Source organism: Herpailurus yagouaroundi, unplaced genomic scaffold (assembly GCF_014898765.1).
Source record: "Herpailurus yagouaroundi ecotype Mexico unplaced genomic scaffold, PumYag 186, whole genome shotgun sequence".
Lineage (NCBI taxonomy): Eukaryota > Metazoa > Chordata > Mammalia > Carnivora > Felidae > Herpailurus > Herpailurus yagouaroundi.
In genome coordinates, this window is record NW_024412417.1 from 27312526 (window position 1) to 27334489 (window position 21964).

At 37.2% G+C, this 21964-nt stretch overlaps 1 protein-coding gene across 3 annotated transcripts; it reads left to right on the plus strand.

Moving 5' to 3' along the window:
- The first annotated feature begins 128 nt into the window (after positions 1-128).
- MED30 (mediator complex subunit 30) lies at positions 129-21585 on the plus strand. Of its 3 annotated transcripts, XM_040494289.1 has the most exons (5): positions 132-470; positions 8245-8403; positions 10555-10659; positions 10753-10817; positions 21086-21189. In XM_040494289.1, exons 1-4 carry the CDS (start codon positions 294-296, stop codon positions 10783-10785), a joined length of 474 nt encoding a protein of 157 aa, XP_040350223.1. In that variant the 5' UTR covers positions 132-293; the 3' UTR covers positions 10786-10817; positions 21086-21189. The 3 variants fall into 3 exon arrangements, with proteins under 3 accessions (XP_040350220.1, XP_040350223.1, XP_040350222.1); XM_040494286.1 differs by lacking the exons at positions 10753-10817; positions 21086-21189 and adding an exon at positions 15011-15274 and having other exon boundaries at positions 129-470; XM_040494288.1 differs by lacking the exon at positions 10753-10817 and having other exon boundaries at positions 136-470; positions 21086-21585.
- Positions 21586-21964: the final 379 nt, after the last annotated feature.

Consider the following 21964-nt stretch of genomic DNA (forward strand, 5'->3'; position numbering starts at 1 on the left):
ATGATTGGCTGCTCAACTCCTCCGTCCCGCCCCACCCGGGCTTCCGGCCCAATCCCGACCGGCTTTAGGCCGAGGTAAGTTCCCAGGAGGCCACCAAGAGGGCGGTTCCCGTGACGTTGAGATGACGCGTTACGTCACGGTGGGCGGAAGTCCCAGCCGCTGTTTTGAAATCGGGCCGCCGTAGTCTTACCAGCGCCTGTTTCCGCAGAGGCCGGCAACAGCTCAGCCCGAGGCAGACGGGAACCCCTGACGCCTGCTCTCAGGCACTATCGGCCTGAGGCCGCAGCCTCGCCATGTCCACCCCTCCGTTGGCGGCGTCGGGGATGGCGCCGGGGCCCTTCGGCGGGCCTCAGGCTCAGCAGGCCGCCCGGGAGGTCAACACGGCATCGCTTTGCCGGATCGGGCAGGAGACCGTGCAGGACATCGTGTACCGCACCATGGAGATCTTCCAGCTCCTAAGGAACATGCAGGTGGGAAGGAGGGTGGGCGCGCTCCGGGCCGCGCGTGGAGAGAGCGGATGCTTCTTGGAGGAAAGGGGCGCTGGCTTAGTCGTTACGTGAGGCCGCTGGGCGTTAAACGGGGCTGCCCTGGGCAAACCTCAAGTATAGGGTCGCCCCATTTGTATTCAGAAGTATTCCCCAATGATGTGCCTGTCCCCAGGATTCTGCGATGTTAAGGTGATGTTTTCCAGATAGGACTTCTGGAAGATGGAACCCTCATCTTCTACATTCCACCGGATTCTCTAGTTATTAGGCAAACTCTTGTACCTTTAAGGGTAACGGTGGGTCTCTCACTCTGTTAACCTCACTAGAATGGCTTAACTTTCATCTCGTTTTCAAACAAAATACAGAGGACCTAAGGAGCTGAAGAATTCAGATTCTGCTACCCAGTTTTGTTAAACATTTTTATTTTGGCATAACTGACATACAATAAAATGCATTTATTTAAAGTTTTGGCATGTGTATATACTTAGGAAACCATTATCCACCACTCCAAAAAGTTTTCCTCGTGCCTCGTTTAAGTCTTTACTCTGGCCTTACTTACATCCGCAGGCAACTTTGGATTTGCTTTATGGCACCATATATTCCTTTGTATTTTCTAGAGGTTCATATAAATAGAATCATACACTGTGTCGTTTTTTGTTTTGTTTTTGGTCTGGCTTCTATGACTCAGGATATATCAATAGTACATTCCTTTTGATTGCTGAGTAGTGTCCCATTGTATGAATATATGACAGTTTGTGTATCTGTTCATCTGCTGACGGTCATTTTGGCTGTGAAGAATACTGTGAATGTTCACCTAACAAATGTTTGTGTGAACACGTGTTTCATTGCTCTTAAGCGGTTAGATGCCTAGAGTGGGACTGTTGGATAATAGGGCAAATATCTATTAACATTTTGAGAAACTTTTCAAACTTTTCTACAATCCCATCAGTGTTTGAGGGTTCCAGTTACTCTTCATCCTTGACAACACTTGTTATTGTATGTCTTTTTGCTTTGCAGATGCCTTCTCCCAGTCTGTGGCTTTTCGTTCTCCTCCCATTGCCTTTTGAAGAGACATTTTAAATTTTGATGGAATCGAATTTATCAATTTGTTCTTTTACAGATTATACTTTTGACATCACACCGAAAACAATCTTTGCCTAACCCAAGGTGAAAAAGATTTTCCCCTGTGTTTTCTTCTGGAAGTTTTGTAGTTTTAGGTTTTACATGGAGGTCCATAATGCACATTGACTTTATTTTCCTGGATATCATGATAAATAAGGATCCAAATGCATTTTTTTTGCATTTGGATATCCAGTTGTTCTAACACATACTACTTAATTTTAACGCTTGCTGATCTTACTGGTATGTTATGTGGATGCCATTCTTGTTTTTGAGGCTTCTGGTAGAGAGGTGAAGTGACTTGTGCAAAGCAAGTCAGTGATAGGGTAAATTTGAAACCAGGTCTAAGACTTACAACTGATTTCAATAATGTACTGTAATTCAGTAATGTTCTATACTGTACAAGTAATCCAGGTGCATAGAAAATGTTTCAACCATGTCAATAGGCCAGTGTGAAAAATAATACAAAGGGAATCCAAGAGAAGATATGAAATCTGGTAATTATTTAAAAATTAATAGATTAATATCTAAAATGATTATAGTGTTAAATGATTTCTCAGAATTTAGTAAATGTTTATTTAAAAATTTTTTTTATTATGTTTCTTTATTTTTGAGAGGCAGAGAAAGAACACGAGTGGGAGAGAGGCAGAGTGAGAGGGAGACACAGAATCCGAAGTAGGCTCCAGGCTCTGAGCTATGAGCAGAGCCTGATGCTCATGAACCGTGAGATCATGACCTGAGCTGAAGTCGGACGCTCAACCCACTGAGCCACCCAGCTGCCCCATACATGTTTATTTTTAACCTACTATATGCAAAGTAGTGAATTAGGACTAGTAGATCTTCTAGCTAACATTTATCAAGCATTTTCCTTGCTCACACAAACTGTTGTAAGGTTCTAAGAGGTATTTTTATCCTTATGTTACAGTTAAGGAAACTGAGGCTTAAATAGAGAAAGAAGAACTTACCAAACATCACACATAACTGGTAGTTTTTCCTACTAATTGCTTTACAATACTAACTTGCTGTCAAACACTTTGTATTATTAACAGAGGTATAATACACACCCATGACCTACACTAAAAGAACCAAACTCTTTCAAAAGGTCATGGTCTCACGGTTAGTGAATTCAAGCCCCACATCGGCTCTACACTGACAGTGTGGAGCCTGCTTTGGATGATCTCTCTTTCCCTCTCTCTCTTCCCCTCCCCCCTGCCTCTCTCTCTCTCTCAAAATAAACAAACTTAAAAAAAATATTTTTAAAGTATTATCAATAACTAGATTACATGTAGACATATATTCAAAACCAATTTGTAAGGGACTATGGTTGTTATTTCTTGGTGCCTCTTATATTGTGAATTCTGGGGTTTAACTCATGTAAGACTTTGAGACCTGTCATAATTGGCAGAAGAAGAAGCAAGAATGTGATCCTTCATTTCCAAAAAGCTGGAAGAAGTGGAACAAACAGGACTACCTGTAACCTAATTATTAATACAGTTTTTAGTCTTAAAAATTTTTTTTTTAATTTTTTTTTCAACGTTTTTTATTTATTTTTGGGACAGAGAGAGACAGAGCATGAACGGGGAAGGGGCAGAGAGAGAGGGAGACACAGAATCCGAAACAGGCTCCAGGCTCCGAGCCATCAGCCCAGAGCCTGACGCGGGGCTCGAACTCACGGACCGTGAGATCATGACCTGGTTGAAGTCGGACACCTAACCGACTGCGCCACCCAGGCGCCCCTTAAAAATTTTTAAATTACCTTCCATATTACTAATCCAGAAGGATGAAGCACCATAAATACAAACTCCTGAGATTATTATTTTTTTAAATTTTTTTAGTGTTTATTTTTGATAAAGAGAGACAGAATGCGAGCAGGAGAGGGGCAGAGAGAGGGAGACACAGTCTGAAGCAAGCTCCAGGCTCTGAGCTGTCAGCACAGAGCCCGACGTGGGGCTCAAACCCACAAACCGTGAGATCATGACCTGAGCCAAAGTTGGACGCCTATCCAACTGAGCCACCCACACACCCTATTTCTAAGTGTTTTTAGAGAGGTGGTTATTAGGTCTCCACTAGCCCCTTAAGAATTTGATGGGAAAGTATGGGTTCTCTTCTCAGAAAAATGCACATCTATATATTCTGAATAAAATTTGAGGGGGAATTTTCTTCAAGGATTGCTAGGTCCCAGGTTAAGCTTCCCTGCGTAAGAAAATATTGCTTTAGTTTTGTTATCCTTTAAATATGAAAAAAAAATTTAATATGTAATATATTTAGAATTCACAAATTAAAAAAAGGACCATAAAATGGACAGTATCCCTCCCATCCCTGTCTGCTGGCTCTCTAACCCCTTTCCACAGGCAATAAATGTTAATGCTTTTTATGATTATCCTTATGTATCCCTCTAGATATTCTTTGCATATTTTAGCAATGTGTGTGTTTATTCTTTCATTTTTTCCTGTTTTTGCACAAATAACAGTACATTATACACAACACTTTGCACCTTGCTTTTTTCATTTGGTATATTTTGGATTTGTTGATATCTGCACAGAATATATCTCCTTTTCCTTTTAGGGTGTATCTACGGTAACACAATTCATGGGAAGACTGTTATTTATTCATCCCATTCTCTAGGCATTTGGGTTGCTTTTAATCTCTCACTGTTATGCTGCAGTGAATAACCTGCATAAATGTGCAAGTATACCTGTAGGATGAATTCTTGGAAGTGGCTCTGTGCTTCTGTAATTAGATAAATTTTGATGAATTGCCCTCCATGGGGATTGTACCAGTTTATGCTACCATGTGCGAACCGAGACCAACAACCGGGCTCTGACTAATAGCGAGTTATATTTTTGGACCTTTGATCATCTGATAGATGAAAATCTACATTTCTTCTAGTTTTAATGGGGAATGAGTTTGAGCATCTCTTCATACATTTATGAATCATATTTCCTTATCTGCTAGCTGCTTGTTCATATTATTTGCCCCCCCCCCCCCCTTTGGGGGGGGGTTTTTTTTGTGTGTGTGTGTTTTTGTTTTTTAGTTTGTGGTTTTTTGGGGGGGTTTTTTTTTTTTTGGTCTTTTTTACCCTCTCCCTCAATTTATAAGATTTGGCTATTTACATATTAGAAGAACTTGGGTCTGTGTGATAGAACTTGCAAGTATTTTTCCTCTAGTCTGTTGTTTGCCCTTTGGCTCTGATTATGGAAGTTTTGCATATGTATTTTTTAAGGTAGTTGAATTTATCAGTCTCTTAGGGCTTTTGGGTTCTATGTCTAGTTAGGAAGGACTTTCCCACTGCCGATTCAGGAAGATTTCTGGGTTTTGTTTCCATTTTTATATATAAAACTTTAAAGCATATGGAATTTATCCTTCTATAAAGTGTGAGGTATGGCCCCAGCCCTTTGTTTTCCAAAAGGTTGAATAATTCATTTTCCTCTTCCATTGATCTCAGATGCTACTTCATACAAAAGAATCTATTTCTGGATGCTCTATTACATTTGGTTGCCTGTCATTTATGTAGTAATCCCAAATTTTCTTACATTTATGGTGACTCTATAATCTGTTTATCTTATTTCCAAAATTGCCATGGCTATCCTTGTTTATTTTTCCACATGTACTTTAGAATAGCTTGATTAGTTCTGAGAAAAACTTGCTAGCATTTTATTACGTTGATTTAAACTAGAGAGACCTTACATCAATGTGATGTTGAATCTTACTAACCAAGAGCACAAATACCTTTTATTTTGTCCTGTGAACTATTTAAGTTTTCTTCTTTATCTTGAAAATTTTAAAGTCTGTTCCTGGATATTTTATCTTTATTGTTGCTATTGTAAGTGGGGTCTTTTTCCTTTCTCATTTTCATTTGTTTTCATATATGAAAGCAAAGCTATTTTCTATGAGTTTTGTGCCCATCTCTTTCTTGACTACCTTTGTTGAGAGTAGCACTTTATCATTTATATCTTATCCATATATAGTGATGATTAGACCACTTCCTTTTTAATGTTTCAACTTTTTCTATTTTTCTAATTGCTTTGGCCAGGGCCTCCAGAATAGTGTTCACTATTTGTATTAGTGGTCTTAATAAACATCCTGTTCTGTTCCTGACTTCAGTGAGGATGCTTTTAATGTTTCTACATTAATCATGCTGCTGAGTTTTTAACCAAGATACATGTATTTTATAGTGCTGGGAAATTTTTACTGTTTTATATTTAAGAATGAATGTTGAATTTAATTGAACGCCTTTTTAGTGTCCAGGGATGTGATCATATATTTACAGATCTTCCTCAGTATTCAAGAGTGAGATGGTTATTGATGAGCTTTTCAGCTAAACGTGTACCTTACGGATATATACCAAAAGATCTTAGGCACTATTACAACTTATATTCTGTGGTAGAGGAAACCTTGCCTCCTATGTTCACTACTGTACCTTAGCTTTTAGAATACTGTCTAACACATGAAAAGTATGAAAGAATTTTTTGGAGAAATTAAATCTTCCCTTCTTTGAGAATCTAATGCTGTCTATGAAAACTAATACCCAGACTTGGTTAAGTGGGTATACTTGAAGAGGGGGACACTTTGCATTTCAAAAGGATTTTGTTTTCCTTTATGAAAGGATTTACTTCTTTTACATAACACACACTTCTTAGTGAATTTTAAGTACAGATATATGGATAAAATAATTTATTGAAGTAAAATAATTCAGACTGTACTTTAAAACCTTTTGTGGGTATGCACTATACTAAACACAGGGATATAAATGTGAATAACTTACAGTCTTCACAAAGTAGAAAATATGGGCCAAGTACTAAACCTACTACATAAAGGTACAGGTAAAGGTACAGTGCTTTGTATGCAAGATGTAATCATTATACCGCCTATTGTCACCCAAACAGGAAAGCAGGGAGCCTCTGAGACTGTTCTCTGGTTTGTTAGTATTACGAAAGTTTGTTAACTGAAGGTTCCTGACAAACTCTACATTGTATTTAATTCAAGCCCTTTTTGGGGGTGAACTTGTAATGCCTTTTTTCTTTAAAAGTGTCGACTGATTTAGCCTTTGATATTTTATCACGTTTCTTGGAGGTATCGTCCTCAGAGTGTTGAAATGCTTGAGAATTTTTGAAAATTGGGACGTCTGGGTAGCTCAGTCGGTTGAGCGTCCAACTCTTGATTTTGACTCAGAAAATGATACCAGGGCCATGGGATTGAGCCCCCCATGGGATTCTCTCTCCCTCTTTCTCTGCCTCTATCTTGCGCTCACTCACACACTCTCAAAATAAACATTAAAAAAAAATTGCTGAAAATCCTAATAACTCATTTCAGATAATTTCAGAAGGTCCATCTCCTTAACTTATAAATCATAATATTGCAGGAAATTGGGAAATGATAGAAAAGAAGTAATTATTCAAGCTGACTTCCTGTTACATGTTTTTATCAACTACTTGTAGGCCTTTCCGGTCCTTTTTTCATGTTTATGGTTTTATCTACTTGCAATGATAGTATCCTGTCTTCTTTTTTTCTCCAAGTACTGTCCTATGCATTTTTTTTTTTTGTATTCCTACCTCATCTGTTTAGAAAAAAAGAGTAAACTGAGGTTTAGAAAGACTAGCTAATCTTATCTATCTGGTAGTAGTTAGCGTCTTGGTTTTAAGTCATTTCAATCCCCAAGATAAGTGTATGAGTGAATGCTTACAATCAAAGCACCTCATATACTAGAAAACATGGTACAGGTATTGTTAATTCAAATGTTAGGATGATTTCACACATCAAATTGTGGAAATAAAATACTGTACAGAATATTTTGATGTACAAAGAAAGGAAGAGCTTGTTCATGAGGTTCAGCAATGCACAAAAGGTGCATTTATTTATAAGTTCTAAATAATAGTCAATTTCCATATGTCTGTGATTTTACCATTTCAATACATACTTTTTTGGCTTCTTTTGATAAAAGTCCTGAATTAAAAATATATAAGCATCCAAGAAAGAGCTGTGATCATAGCAGTTACTTGCAATAATTTATTAATGATCCTCAAGTATAGATTGATTTGCATCTCTCTCTCCTGCTGTTGATTTCTTTTTAAAGTAAAACTTTTGGTGACAGCTTTATGCTTTAGTGCATGCCTTGAGCATCTTAATGATCTTTTAGTTATTTTGAGATCATTTTGCAATAGCAGCAGTATACTGTTCCTTTCTTCTGCTGAAAAGTCATGATCTTCACTTTGTATTTTGTACTTTTCTTTTGCTTTTTCATTTTTAACTTCCCAGTTTAAATTGCATTTTGTTTTTAACTTCCAAGGTAAGTTCAGCAGCTTGCTGCCTTTTTTAAATAGTAAGCAATATTAAAATCATGGCATTATTTTTAAAGTTTTAACATACTTCAAATATTAGAGGGGAAAGTTTTTCAGCTGGACAGAGACGCTTATCATGCAGTTTTTTCCAGAGCTGTTTTACAGCACTGAAGCAGTATGCCAAGGAGCTAACAAATGAGCAAATATTACTCTTCAAATCTTAAAATTTTGCACTTGATTGTGAGGAACAGTTTGCTTTTATGCAGTGCTTAAGAAAATATTTCTGTTCTGCCAGCTTTACTTCTAGAAAATCTCGATGGTCATTACTTCATATTTTTCTTGTTTTTGTTTTGTTCGATAAGCTGCCAAATGGTGTCACATACCATACTGGAACATATCAAGACCGGCTGGCAAAGCTACAGGATCACCTTCGCCAACTTTCTATTCTCTTCAGGAAGCTGAGATTGGTCTATGACAAATGCAATGAAAATTGTGGAGGGATGGATCCCATTCCAGTGGAGGCAAGTGTTAGTGGTAGAGGGAGGATGATATAAGATGCTGGACATTTGTAATGTTTTCCTGTCTCTCTATTTGCACGGTATTTCCAGAGTTTGAATTATATTGGTTTTACTTCTGACTACAGAAGATGAAAATAGGATACATATGCATAGAATTAGTACTATCTTTTCATGTTAATACCTTACAGATTTTAACATCTAGGCTTATAGTGAACTTTTGTTGTTAGAGAAGAGAGTGGTCTATGGCAATTTTTATTAATACTGCTGGTGTCTGTATTAAATCAGTACATGATTTTTTTAGCAGGAATTTTAGATAGTGTTGTAAAATCCTTTTAAAATAGTTTTCATGTAAGCCCTTTACAGATGAAAGATTATGTTTTCATCGTTATTAATTTAGATTAGCTGAGTGGAATCACTTTAGTTGTAAAATATATTTCTTAAACTTCATCTTGGGTCATAGATATATTCAGTTCACTAGGTATATATTTTTATAGGTGGCCCTTTCCTGTTGACAAGTTCTGTCTCTGCCAACACAAGTAGCTGGGAAGGTCTGGATGTTCTCACTACATATAGAAAACAATTTTTGGGGGGCGCCTGGGTGGCGCAGTCGGTTAAGCGTCCGACTTCAGCCAGGTCACGATCTCGCGGTCCGTGAGTTCGAGCCCCATGTCGGGCTCTGGGCTGATGGCTCAGAGCCTGGAGCCTGTTTCCGATTCTGTGTCTCCCTCTCTCTCTGCCCCTCCCCCGTTCATGCTCTGTCTCTCTCTGTCCCAAAAATAAATAAACGTTGAAAAAAAAAAAAGAAAACAATTTTTTGTGTTGAGTGCTTCCTTGTTGAGTGATCAGCATGTAAAGGATGAACAGAGAAAAGCGTAAACTGCAAAACAGCCTGAAAAGAAGTGGTCAGAAATACAGAAGAAAGATCAGAAATGTGGTCGACATTGTCAGATGCTGCAGCAAAGGGAAACAGAGAATGAAAATTGTCCAGTAGATTTTGCTAGCGGGAAATCATTGGTCTGTATGAGCAGAGCTTTGGTGAGATGTTAGCAATTAGAAATCAGATCGCAATGGGTTGAAGATTAAATGGGAAGTAAGGAACTGGAGCCAACAAGTAGACATTCATCTTCAAAACACTTAGATAAAAAGAGAGAAAAACAGTAGATGGAAGGATGGTTGGCATCAAGGGTTTGGGGGAAAGGAAAGGAAAAAAGCCTTTAAATGAGAGAGACCAGACATGTTTAGATTATAAAGCAAGAAAGCAGTAGGGAGAGAGACTGGGGGGAGGGTGAAGAAATGAGAGCACAGGAATAGAAATTAATCATCTTCAGGAGGGAGGACAATTCTGCATTGGGAGAGGAAAGGAAGACAGAGTGGTTGTGGATGTGGATAAGTTTATATCTGTCCCAAGAATTTGAAGTTTGGCCAGATGACTCCTGGTTGTACCATGTGTTCACCTCTGGCTGTTCCTACATTGTTAATGTAAGATGGAAAAGACTAAATGATTCCTGAAGTCTCTGTCACATTTATGAGGGCCTTCATCAAATAAACCTTATCATAAGCCATACATGTTTCATTATTAATTCTGATGTTTCATTGCTGTATAATTTTTTCTCCTACAAAATATCTTTCTCCCAACCAGTTAAGACATCTAGAAATCTGCATAGACGCTGAAGTTCTAGATAGCAAAGTAAATGACATTTATATAATGCACATCCATGAAGTTCCTTTCTTTCTAGTATAGATGAAAGAAAGTCTGTTCTATCTCAATGTACCATACATTTGTTAGGACTATACATTTGTTAGGGGCAGGGATCACACCTTACTTGTCATTATTTTTGTAGTATCTCACCCAGCGTCTGGGAACTCAGTATTTGCTGATTGAATGGATAGGGTATTATTTAATTGTAAGCAACAGTTAATGTAATGTTATAAGGGCTGTTTTGCAAAAGAAACCTGAAAAGCTAATGTGTAGAAGGCACTGAAATGATAAACTTGTAATGCTGTTATTTTAGGCTATCACCTGAATTGAAATTTATTTATATACCATTAACAGAAAAGCATACAAACTAACCTTAATCAGAGACATTTTGTATACCCATGTAATTGCAAACTTCATATCATGTTTTTAACTTTTAACTCGTCTCTCATTCTCAGCAACTGATTCCATATGTGGAAGAAGATGGCTCAAAGAATGAGGACCGCACTGGCCCACCTCGTTTTGCTAGTGAAGAGAGGCGAGAAATTGCTGAAGTGAATAAGGTGAGTTATCAGTCTATGTATTTTATATTTTGCAATCATGGATAAAAATTACAAGGGTGTCTATGTAACTCAAAGACATAATTTGCATTCTAGAATTACATGAAGTCGTTTCTGTGGCAAATGTAACCTAGTTAAGAGTATAACCAAGAACTAAAAAGGTAAGCAGAAAAGCCACCTGAATAGTCAAAAGAGAGATTGCAGAATTCATGCCATAAAGCTGTTAGAAAAACTTCATGGGCATTCAGTCACAACTCATTTACTCTTTTCTTTTCTAGGCAGAATTCTTGCTTTCTAGCTTATGGCATATTTGGAGCAGCAAATGATAAAAATTCACAAATAGAAAATTTTTGCAACACGTTCCCTGTAATCTCCTAACCCAGGACATAGTTATTTGATTTCTCACTTGCTATAAAGTAATTGGATTGTAAGATCCTATTCACATTTGCAACAACAAATATTTAGTTAGGAATTACCTCAATGATTTATGTGACTAAACTTGTTAAGATACATAAAAAACGGGTGCCTGGGTGGCTGTCGGGTAAGTGGACTCTTGATCTCAGCTCAGGTCATGATCTCTTGGCTTGGGAGATGGAACCCTGCATCAGGCTGTGTGCTGACAGAACAGAGTCTGCTTGGGGTTCTCTCTCTCCTCCCTTCCTCCACTTGTGCGCGCACTCTCTCTCTCAGAATAAATAAATTATAATACAAAATACATAATGAAGTTTTGAATAATTAAAAGAACACATAAAGTTCTTGTGTGGACAATAAATATTCTAAAAATGCCAGGATTGAGTGTGAATTCTCTTAAAAGTACACAAAATAATAAGATTTTAGTGCAATACCAATGAAAAAACAAATCCAAATAAAATCCAAATTGGAATTTTTTCTAGCAAACAAACTAAAACATCAAGGAAAATTCTCAAAGAGTAATGAAACATCTCTTTGCTTCAAAAATTAAAACACAGTATGGGGAATATTATAAAAAAAAATTGTGAAATACTGGTATGAGACAGATTAATAAAATAGCCAGAAAAAACAGTCTTCCTATTACATATGAGAATTTATTATGACAGAAGAGGGATTGTTTGGAAAATTTTTCTTTAAAAATAGAAGCTTTAGGGGAAGTTAGCTAGCTTTTACATTATGCCATATGTCAAAATTAATTTCAGAGTTGAAAATAAGACCTGAAAAACAAAATATTGGAAAATTAAGAGAAAAATGTATATCAAAACCAGGAGAAAGGAAAAAGCTGGATTTTATAAAGTTTTATTTCATTTTTTTCATAAAAGGAGAAATACAGATTAAGAAGATTTCAAGAAAATTTGATAGTAATGAATGAGCATAAAGAACGTACAGCAGGAAATCTGTAGGGGGTGAGGAGATGATTAGGAACTTTTAATTTATATTTTGAAGAACAAATGGTGTTTGGTAGAGATACGAAGCATTCATTTATTAAGAAATATGTTTTGGGGCACCTGAGTGGCTCAGTCAGTTAAGCATCCGACTTTGGCTCAGGTCATGATCTCACGGTTCATGAGTTCGAGCCCCACGTCGGGATCTGGGCTGACAGCTCAGAGCCTGGAGCCTGCTTCAGATTCTGTATCTCCTTCTGTCTGCCCTTCCCCTGCTTGCACTCTGTGTCTTGCATTGTCTCAAAAATAAATAAACATTAAAAAAAAATTTTTTTAAATTAAAAAAAAGTGTTAGATGTTTCTGTTGATAATCTATGCATTAATTCACAATAGATGTACTCTGTTACTTTTTCCTGGAATAAGCCTTTTTTAATAAAATACAATGGATTATGCACATAAACAAAATAGCATTATAGTGGTAACTTTGATTTCAGACTACTACGTGTGACATAGAGTTTGTTCTCTACCATAGAAGATTTTATGTATTTTAGAGAAAAAAAGAAGGCTGTGTAAATTAAAATATAATCTTTCTTAATATAGGTTTCATTTCACTTTTCATTTCTCTGAGTTCCTCTTCTTTTTTTTTCTAATTTGATGGCTTAGAAGTAACACTTGATTTTTTAAAAAAGGTCTTTTATATAATCGGAATACAGTAATACTTTGACAGTATGTAATCCAAAAATTCTTATTAGCTATTGATTTAGAATTTTGTGAATTTTAAGAGAAGGATATGATTGATACAAAGGATAAGATATATAAAAAAATTTCTTTCCCCAGTTGAGGATTTAGCTTTCTTCCAGTCTCTCCCTCTCATGGACCCACCTACATACTTTCCTTACCCCAGTGTTTCCGATACAGTTATAATTGAGGCTCAGAAAATATTCTGTGTATTAAGGCATATAAATATTGTTTATTCCTTAGCCACATATTAAACTAGTGTCCTTTTCTTGAACGCTTTTTTTGTCCATCTGGAGTTAATAATTAGCCTCCAGGTTAATAAGTAATTTTTTAAAATTTTTGGTTAGTTCTTTATGCATCTGTAGCAGCATCTCAGTACTGTTTTCCAACTTTCCACAGAGTCAAAATTATCAGGAAATTTATTGGTTCTTTCCCCCCACCCCTACCCAAATCCTCCCATCATCTTGCAAGGTCTGGATTGAATGCTGTCTAGGCCTGCTGTTTAGCATTGTCCTGGGGCTTCCTTCACCCCTTCTGTTGGCTTCACTGTTCTCTCAGTCTCCTGTCTTCCTTTCTCTTGGTTTACTGCCTTGTTGGTTAGGTTCAAATATCAGTGGCTTCTTCAGAACGAATGCAGGGACTTAAGTTTTAGTCTTCCCGAAGCTGTCCACTTGATAGTTCGGCTGGCTATAAAAATTCTATGTTGTAAATTAATTTCCCTCAGAAATTTCAAGGTATTCTTCCATAATCTTCTCAAATAGGGTTTGGCAAACTTTAAAGGACCAGATAATAAATATTTTAGGCTTTGTGAGACATTCATGATCTTTGTTGTGATATAAAAACCATCCTTAGCTCACAGGCCGTACAAAACCAGGTCATGTGTCAAGAGTTTGCAACTGCTATCTCATTTTGTTGTCTTTCTAAATTGAGGCTCTAAAAGATCTGGTGAACATCTGATGTTTACTCATGAGCCATTTATATTTTAAGAATGAGGCTCTAGAAAGCTAATAATAGGCTTTGTGAGTGGACTTCATGTCAAGATAGGTGTTCTCCTTGGGGGATCCCCAACAATCATTTTCTGAGGCTTTTTTTTTTTTAAGTCTGTTCAGTTTCTTCAGAGAAGAATCTTCCAGTGTCCTACATAGATATGCTCTTGTCCACTTGCATTCTGCTGTGCTGGTAGGACTAAATCCACAGCTGTTGTGGTTCAATTTCATAAAAAACAAACCTCCTGATCCTTAGAGGTGGGACAGGGCACAGGGAGAGGGTACTCAGTCACCTGTTTGTAAGGAGTGGGAGTGAGCACGTGCGGCTCTTGGTAGTCCCTGGAGCTCTTTGAGCTGTTCCTCCAGTTTTCATCCCCAGGCCTCACCTGGTGCAGTTTCCATGGCACAGCAGTCTCCCTGCTCTCAGTGGCATCATCCCTGCATCCACCTGGACTGTAGTTTCCTCCTAAGTCATTTACCACTCCCCTTCTACTTGTCCTCTTAAACTTTACCACCTTGTGTCTACTGCTGCTTCCTTTCCGATCATTTTTCTCCACATGGGTTTATAGCTTTTTTCATTTATCTCCTGCCATTTTATTAGGGCTTTGAGAAAAAGAGATAAGCACAGGTATTTAGTCCACAGTGTTTACCTGCAGCAGGTTTATTTCAATACACAAAATAGATACACAGTATTTCTGAAGGTTTGTCTATTTATGGAATAAAAGCCCATATTTCAAGTTTTGTGTTCCTATCTATACTTAAAGCATTTAAGAACTCTTTCTTTGATTAAATTATTTGAATGCTGATTTTGCTGTTTTAAGTGCTTCTAACTTTGGGGTAAAACTTGTTTTAGTTAACATATTGAAGTTTATTACAAAGAAGAAAGAATCTGTTTAGATGTTTTAATTGAACAGATTTAAAGCTTAGCCCTAGATTTCTTTTTTTTTTTTTTTTTTAACGTTTATTTATTTTTTTTTTGGGACAGAGAGAGACAGAGCATGAACGGGGGAGGGGCAGAGAGAAAGGGAGACACAGAATCAGAAACAGGCTCCAGGCTCCGAGCCATCAGCCCAGAGCCCGACGCGGGGCTCAAACTCACGGACCGAGAGATCATGACCTGGCCGAAGTCGGACGCTTAACCGACTGCGCCACCCAGGCGCCCCAGCCCTAGATTTCTATAGGAGCTATTTTTTAAAGGAGAATTTAGGGGGAAAGTATCTTGAGTGGCAGGAGAAATACTCATTTGATGGTCTCATACTCTCTCTTACTTCCTAGAAACTGTTATTATATTTTGAAACAGGAATGGAGAATAAGGCAGTAAACAGAGGTGTAAACAAAAGAGGAGGATGGACGACTAAGATTTGGTTAACTCAAACTGAAATCCAAAAAATAAGGCAGAAGAGAAAATAGCCAAAACTAAGCAAAGTGGATTTTTTTAACCTAAAAAAGTTTTAATTCATTCCTGAAATAAAACATTATGTGTGAATTGAATGTAACACATATTTTGACTATTAATAAAGTTACGTATAATTAGTGCTACTAACGTTATTTTATTTATTCTTTTCTTCCAATTTCATTCAACTTTATACTTCGCTTCTAGAATACAAGATTAAAATGTATAATTGAAAAAATTTTTAATGTATATTTATTTTTGAGAGAGAGCGCGAGCAGGGGAGGGGCGGAGCAAAAAGGAGAGAGAGAATCCCAAGCAGGCTCCGTGCTATCAACACAAAGCCTGGCATGGGGCTCGAACTCACAAACTGTAAGATCATGACCTGAGCCAAAATCAAGAGTCAGACGTTTAACTGACTGAGCCACCCAGGCTCCCGTAATTGAAAATCTTTATAACACTAAGCTCGTGATCAATGGATATATTTTTCTGCCTTGATGGCACACACACCTGAGTGTTTCTGTGAAGAATATCATTTTTTTTTTAGAATTTTTTTTCAAATATTTATTTTTGAGAGAGAGAATAGAGCGAGCAGGGGAGGGGTGAGGTGAGGGGTGGGGGACAGAGGATCTGAAGTGGGCTCTACACTGACAGCAGAGAGCCTGATGTGGGACTCAAACTCACAAACTGCAAGATCACAGCCTGAACTGAAGTGGGATGCTTAAGTGACTAAGCCATCTGGGTGCCCCAAAGAATTTTTTTTAATAGCTACCTACAGATGGTAAAATGTTGCCCTGATCTAATTTTGTGATCATATAGATGCTACTAAAAAATAGTTTAAATTCTTTGATTTGTTTTTTCAACTACTTATAAACTATATTCATAAACTTAAAATTTTACATGCCTTTTGTCTATTATTTTTGTCTATTCTCTTTGCTGTTACGTAAAATTTTTATTATTAGGTGATAGTAGTAGAGCTTAAAGTTCACAGCAATCTTAGCTAGTAACACATCAAAGTAATTTGTCTTAGACTACTAAAATGAATAATTTTTAATAATGGCCGTATCTCTTTTTGTTTTGAAATACCAACATACCAGATTTAACTGGAAAACAGAAACAGAACAAGCTTCAAAATGATTGCTAGGGAATTTTTGTTTGTTTATTTTTTCTCCTCTAGGATTTAGAAAGATTTTTCTTTGGCTTTTTGGGGTTTTTTATTGAATATTAAAATACTCATATATTTTGGTCCCTGCTCTGTGCCAGCCATCATTCTAAGTGTGGAGTTTCTGCCACGAATCAGTCAGGTGTGTTGCCTGGCACCATGCATATTTCATGCAAGTGGTTAGGGGTCTTCTCTGAGGACAGAAGACTCTAGTGGAAGCAAAGCAGCACCCTTTCATGTACCCATTTGTTGTGACAGAGATTTACAAAAATAACTGGAACTTAAATAAAAACATAAATATATACCAGATCATATTTTTAATACATTGGTATTTGCTTATATTAAATGATTAAGTTGCTTTATGGACCTAATCAGTAATAAAATATTCTTGGCATTCAATTAAAATTATTCAAAAATTAATTACAATGTATATTTTCCTTTTACTGTAAATAAGCTATGTAAAATAAGCTTTATATACCCCTCAGTGAACTCTCATTCAGTCATTTTCAAAATACTACTATATCTTTGTGTACTTAAAATTGTACAGTACACCACATTACTGGTATGTTTACTATTTAATTTATGGTCTGCCTGGCTTCTAACAATGTATATACCACCAGTACCTACCATAGGCCATGAAATTTGGCGACACAAAATTTTATAATTAGTGTTTGATATAAATCATGAGATGACAGGATGGTCTAGTTTCAATAGTCAGATGTTTGGCTTATTTAAATATTTTTTATTTTCTCTTTGTGCATTCTAGACTCCATAATCCCTAATAACAGTAATCCCTAATAACAGTAAAGTTCAGTAAAGACTGAACACCTGTTTGAGACTATATGTTTTAAGGACATCAGAATGAGTTCTATTTTGCTTAAACTATTTTATTGATGGAAAAATGAAAGAGTGGGTAGTTTTTACAGGGTTGACATATCATTGAGTCCATGCATTTAGAAATTAAAGCATTTTTTGACCAGTGGTCACAACCTTTATGTGAATATTAAATTACATGGTATGACTTAACATAAACATTTTTAAGTGTCTGCTCTACTTACACATTCACCTGTTAATGTAACAAGTTAGGCACAGCTGATGGATTTTGATAATAGCAGCTGTCAACCTCTGTTAAAATCAATCCAGGCAAGACTGTATATATTAAATCCTGTATCATGTCATGAAAATTTATTTACACTTTAACCACTCATAAGCATAACTGTCAGCTTTGCTGTTGATAGTTTCATGATGTGTTTTGGCTCTAGATATTTTTCTTTGCTAATTATTTTTAATTTAAAACTTTGTGGCATCTTTGAGAAAAATTTTCCAAGTGCCTTAAAATATACCATATATATTTTTTTAATTACAGTTACCTAGAGTTGAATATTACCTTGAGAAAACCCTACATTTTTTTAGTTCTCTTTATTTCTTAAGTCATCCATCATTTCACCCAGTTATCTGGGTCCATTTTTGAAGAATGAGGCAAAATTTTTTTAGACAAGTACATTAGAATTTGTATTTCCAGGGGCACCTGGGTGGCTCAGTCGGTTAAGCATCTGACTTTGGCTCAGGTCATGATCTCGTGGTTTGTGAGTTCAAGCCCCGCATCGGGCTCTGTGCTGACAGCTCAGAGCCTGGAGCCTGCTTCGGATTCTGTGTCTCCCTCTCTCTCTCTCTGCCCCTCCACTGCTCATGCTCTGTCTCTTTCTCTCAAAAATGAATAAACTTTAAAAAAAAAAAAGAATTTGTATTTCCAAAGGAATATTCTTTGAAAGTAGTCTTACTGCTAAGTTAACGCATTTATGCCAGTGATGCACCCACTGTGGGAGCCATTGGACCTGTTTTGATATTGATTTTAAAGTGTATTTTTAACGACTCAAGAATATAATTTTATTACTTCCAGTTACTCCTTAATTTATACTGAAAATTTGATCACTGAGCTTGTTTCACCAAGCTTGGCCTTTGAATGGTTTTCAGTTGTTTTTAAAATTTAAATCATTCCTCTTTCTTCTTTTCCATGGGCACAGATTTGTCACCATTAAAATTATTCAGGAGAATCCATCTCACACATCTGTCTAGTTAACCTTTTTCATTCAAGTTTTAACCATATTTTTTCTTCCAGAACTTTAATGGGCCCCTACTACCAAGCCCAAGTTCCTCCTCCTAATACTCTGCTCACTACCAGTTTTCTGGACCCCTTGTTTGCTGCCCCACCAGTCAGAAGTAGGGTCTCTGTCTTCTGGGATCACACAGCATCTGCCTTCCCAGGCTACCAGCCTAGTCACTTGGACATTATTTTCTTCCTCCTTGATGCAGAATTTCCTCAAGGCAGAAACTATTCCTTATTCATTTTTCTCCCTTTACAATGCCTGACCTGGAGCTTTGTACATAACATATCCTCAGTAAATACAGAACAGAATGTGTTACAGGCTCAGAATTCCATTCCAAAGAAAAGTTCTGAAACTTTTAAAAGTAATCATATTCAAGATATGTCAGAAGGTACTAATTTAAATGAGTTTGGGTTTTTTTGTTTTTTTGTTTTTTTTTTAATTTTTTTTTTTCAACGTTTATTTATTTTTGGGACAGAGAGAGAGACAGAGCATGAACGGGGGAGGGGCAGAGAGAGAGGGAGACACAGAATCGGAAACAGGCTCCAGGCTCTGAGCCATCAGCCCAGAGCCCGACGCGGGGCTCGAACTCCCGGACCGCGAGATCGTGACCTGGCTGAAGTCGGACGCTTAACTGACTGCGCCACCCAGGCGCCCCTGTTTTGTTTTTTTGTTTTTTTTTTTTTTTTAATATCAACTTGCCTTCTTTCTGTTCCTTGTATTCTTACTCAGTAGCTCTTTTGCACTGTCCCTGAAAAATTAGAGAGGGGAGTTGTGGGAATGGCAGCCTCTCATGGCTGGGGGAGTGAGCAATGGCTCAGTGGGGATGGCAGCGGACTCTGAACCATTTTGAAGCCAGCAGTTAGTTCACTCAACTAAACTCACTGGCTTTCATCACAGGTGTCTATGTAACTGACTGTGCTCCCAGATATGGGTGTACAGATAGAACTGGCAGGGGCCTCATCCATTATATGACGCCATCTCATAAGAAAACTGAGGAGGAATTTTTCTGAGATGAAATATCAAGTTAGGGGCAAAGTTAGAACTGGGCCTGAGGTTTCCCCCCCCACCTCCCAGTATACAGTAGAGCACCTTTACTCCTGTGTCCCTCTGCTTGCTGCTCCCCTTGATGGCCGGCAGAAGTACCTGTTTCTTCATCTCTAGGATGGAAAATACTTTACGGGCCTGGTACCCGCCATCTGGTCACCCATCATTCCACCCAATTATCTGGGTCCATTTGATTAGATTCTATGCACAGTTGCTTCAATAACTGCCACTTACTTGTGACAACAGAACTAGAAGATGGGCCAATCTGAAATCTAAGGAGACTGAGTAGCTAAAATACTAACAGTATCTTTTTCCCAAAAACAGTGTTAACGTGAGCTTCATGAGACTGCATACTGTACACGATGCCCTGTGTACTGTATATCCTGTTTTTATCTGTGTTGTGTTCTCTCCTCAAATGTGAATTAAATTTAATATTAAACATTCAAATCTATGTGCATTGTTTTCTGTTTTCCAGTAAAAGTTTCCTGTTCCTCCCTTTTAGCTTCTTCCTGCTCTCTGACTCTAGATAAAATAGGATAACTTAATCCTAGTTTGCTTTTTAATGAAATCAAAATTAAGATTTTTAGACCTCTTTATAATGAATGTACTGCTTTATCTGGAGGTATTTTAATATAGTAGCTTTAAAATTATCTAATTAAAGATATTATTTCCTAATGTAAGGTTCTAAAAGGTCACTGAATAGTAATGATTATTATTATAACTAGTAAGTACTTTGACCAGAAGTTCTCTATTTTGTTTTACCTCAGCAGACATTTGCCACATGGGATTTGAAGGAAGTGCTTACAGACAAGTTTATAAACCGTGGTCTGGTAGAAACCCAGATATGGAGATTCAGAGCCATGTGCGTTCAGGGAGGGCATCCTGCAGATCTTAGCTGTGAACAAGATTACATCAGAGACTGTGCCAATTGGTCTTCAGTTTTCAGAAGCAGAAGCAGATTGCACTTCCTGCTGTGGGCAAGGAGTGGCTTCTGCCACATTTTTCAAAGACCAGTTGCATCAGGCATTGTATTTGCATTAAACTTTATTTCCTGTATTCACGGTTTTTTATGTTCAGTGCCTACGAGGAACATTTGTTGAGTGCTTACTTATATGCCAACCTAATTTTAACGTTTATGTGAATCAAATCTTTTAATCCTCATAATAACTCTTAGGAGGTAGGTTCAAATTTATCCCTGTTCTTCTGATGTGGAAACTGAGGCACAGAGAGTTTAAGTAATTGGGCCAACGTCATATATGTAGTTAGTGAAGGAGAGGAGCATGAACCCAAGAGATTCTGGCTCTAGAGGTTATACTCTTGACATTAGGCTACACTGCATCTTAGAAAACCTGTATCTTAGGTTTTATAACAATTAAACGTTTAGCTTAGTTTCTTTGATTGGGAATGGAGGCAGAAAGGGAGGCACAGGGGTGGAACCAGAGGCCTCTGTGGGCTGAATTAGAATTCATTATGCCTTTCAGAGAATATATGTGGCCAGAAAAGATAGAGACCTTTTCTGCATGAAGGAAGTATTTAAGCTTATTTCTGTCTGGATCATTAGAGTTCTAACTTTTGACATGTTAATCTTCTCACTTCATGGTCTATAATTCATGAAACATTTTTGATAAATTCTTTTGTTTCTACAGAAACTCAAACAGAAGAATCAACAGCTGAAGCAAATTATGGATCAATTACGAAATCTCATCTGGGATATAAATGCCATGTTGGCAATGCGGAACTAAACTGATATTTAAATTTCCTGCTTTACACGTTATGCTGTTTTTTTCCCTCAAGTATTTTTTCCCTTTGAAGAAGATTATTTATCTGCTTTTATTCTACTCACTAGAATTACAGTTCCTATTTTTACATTGCAGTTTTACATTAAAGTATTCATTGGCAGTTTTTTTTTAAGCTATTGATTCTGTGAATAATTATTGTAATAAACTTTGATAGGGTTTATGTTTTGGTTAATCTTCAGGAGTTTTTTAAGCAAAATAAGTTTTGTAAATAAATTTTCAACTTGATCAGTGGTGGTTTTGCTCATTTTATTACCCTTTTAGGAGTAAAGGTTTAAACATTTTTGCATATGGAAATACCAAGTACTGTCTTATCTGTAGTACAAACTAATTAAACTTGTAAGTCACCATTTCAGCTTAATTTTTTTTCGAGTCTCAAGTTAATTTTTTAAAAATGTTTTAATGTTTATTTTTGAGAGAGAGAGAGAGAGAGAGAGAGAGAACACGAATGGGGGAGGAGCAGAGAGAGAGGGAGACACAGAATATGAAGCAGGTTCCAGGCTCTGAGCTGTCAGCACAGAGCCTGACATGGGTCTTGAACCCACAAACCGTGAGATCATGACCTGAGCGAGCCTAAGTCAGATGTTCAACTGACTGAGCCACCCAGATGCCCCTCCCAAACAGGTTAAAATGAGGAAATAATTAACTTGTATATTGCTGTAAATTGATGAAAATTACTTTTAATGTGTGCTTTAAGTGTTGGGTCTTACTTGGAATGATCTATGTCTA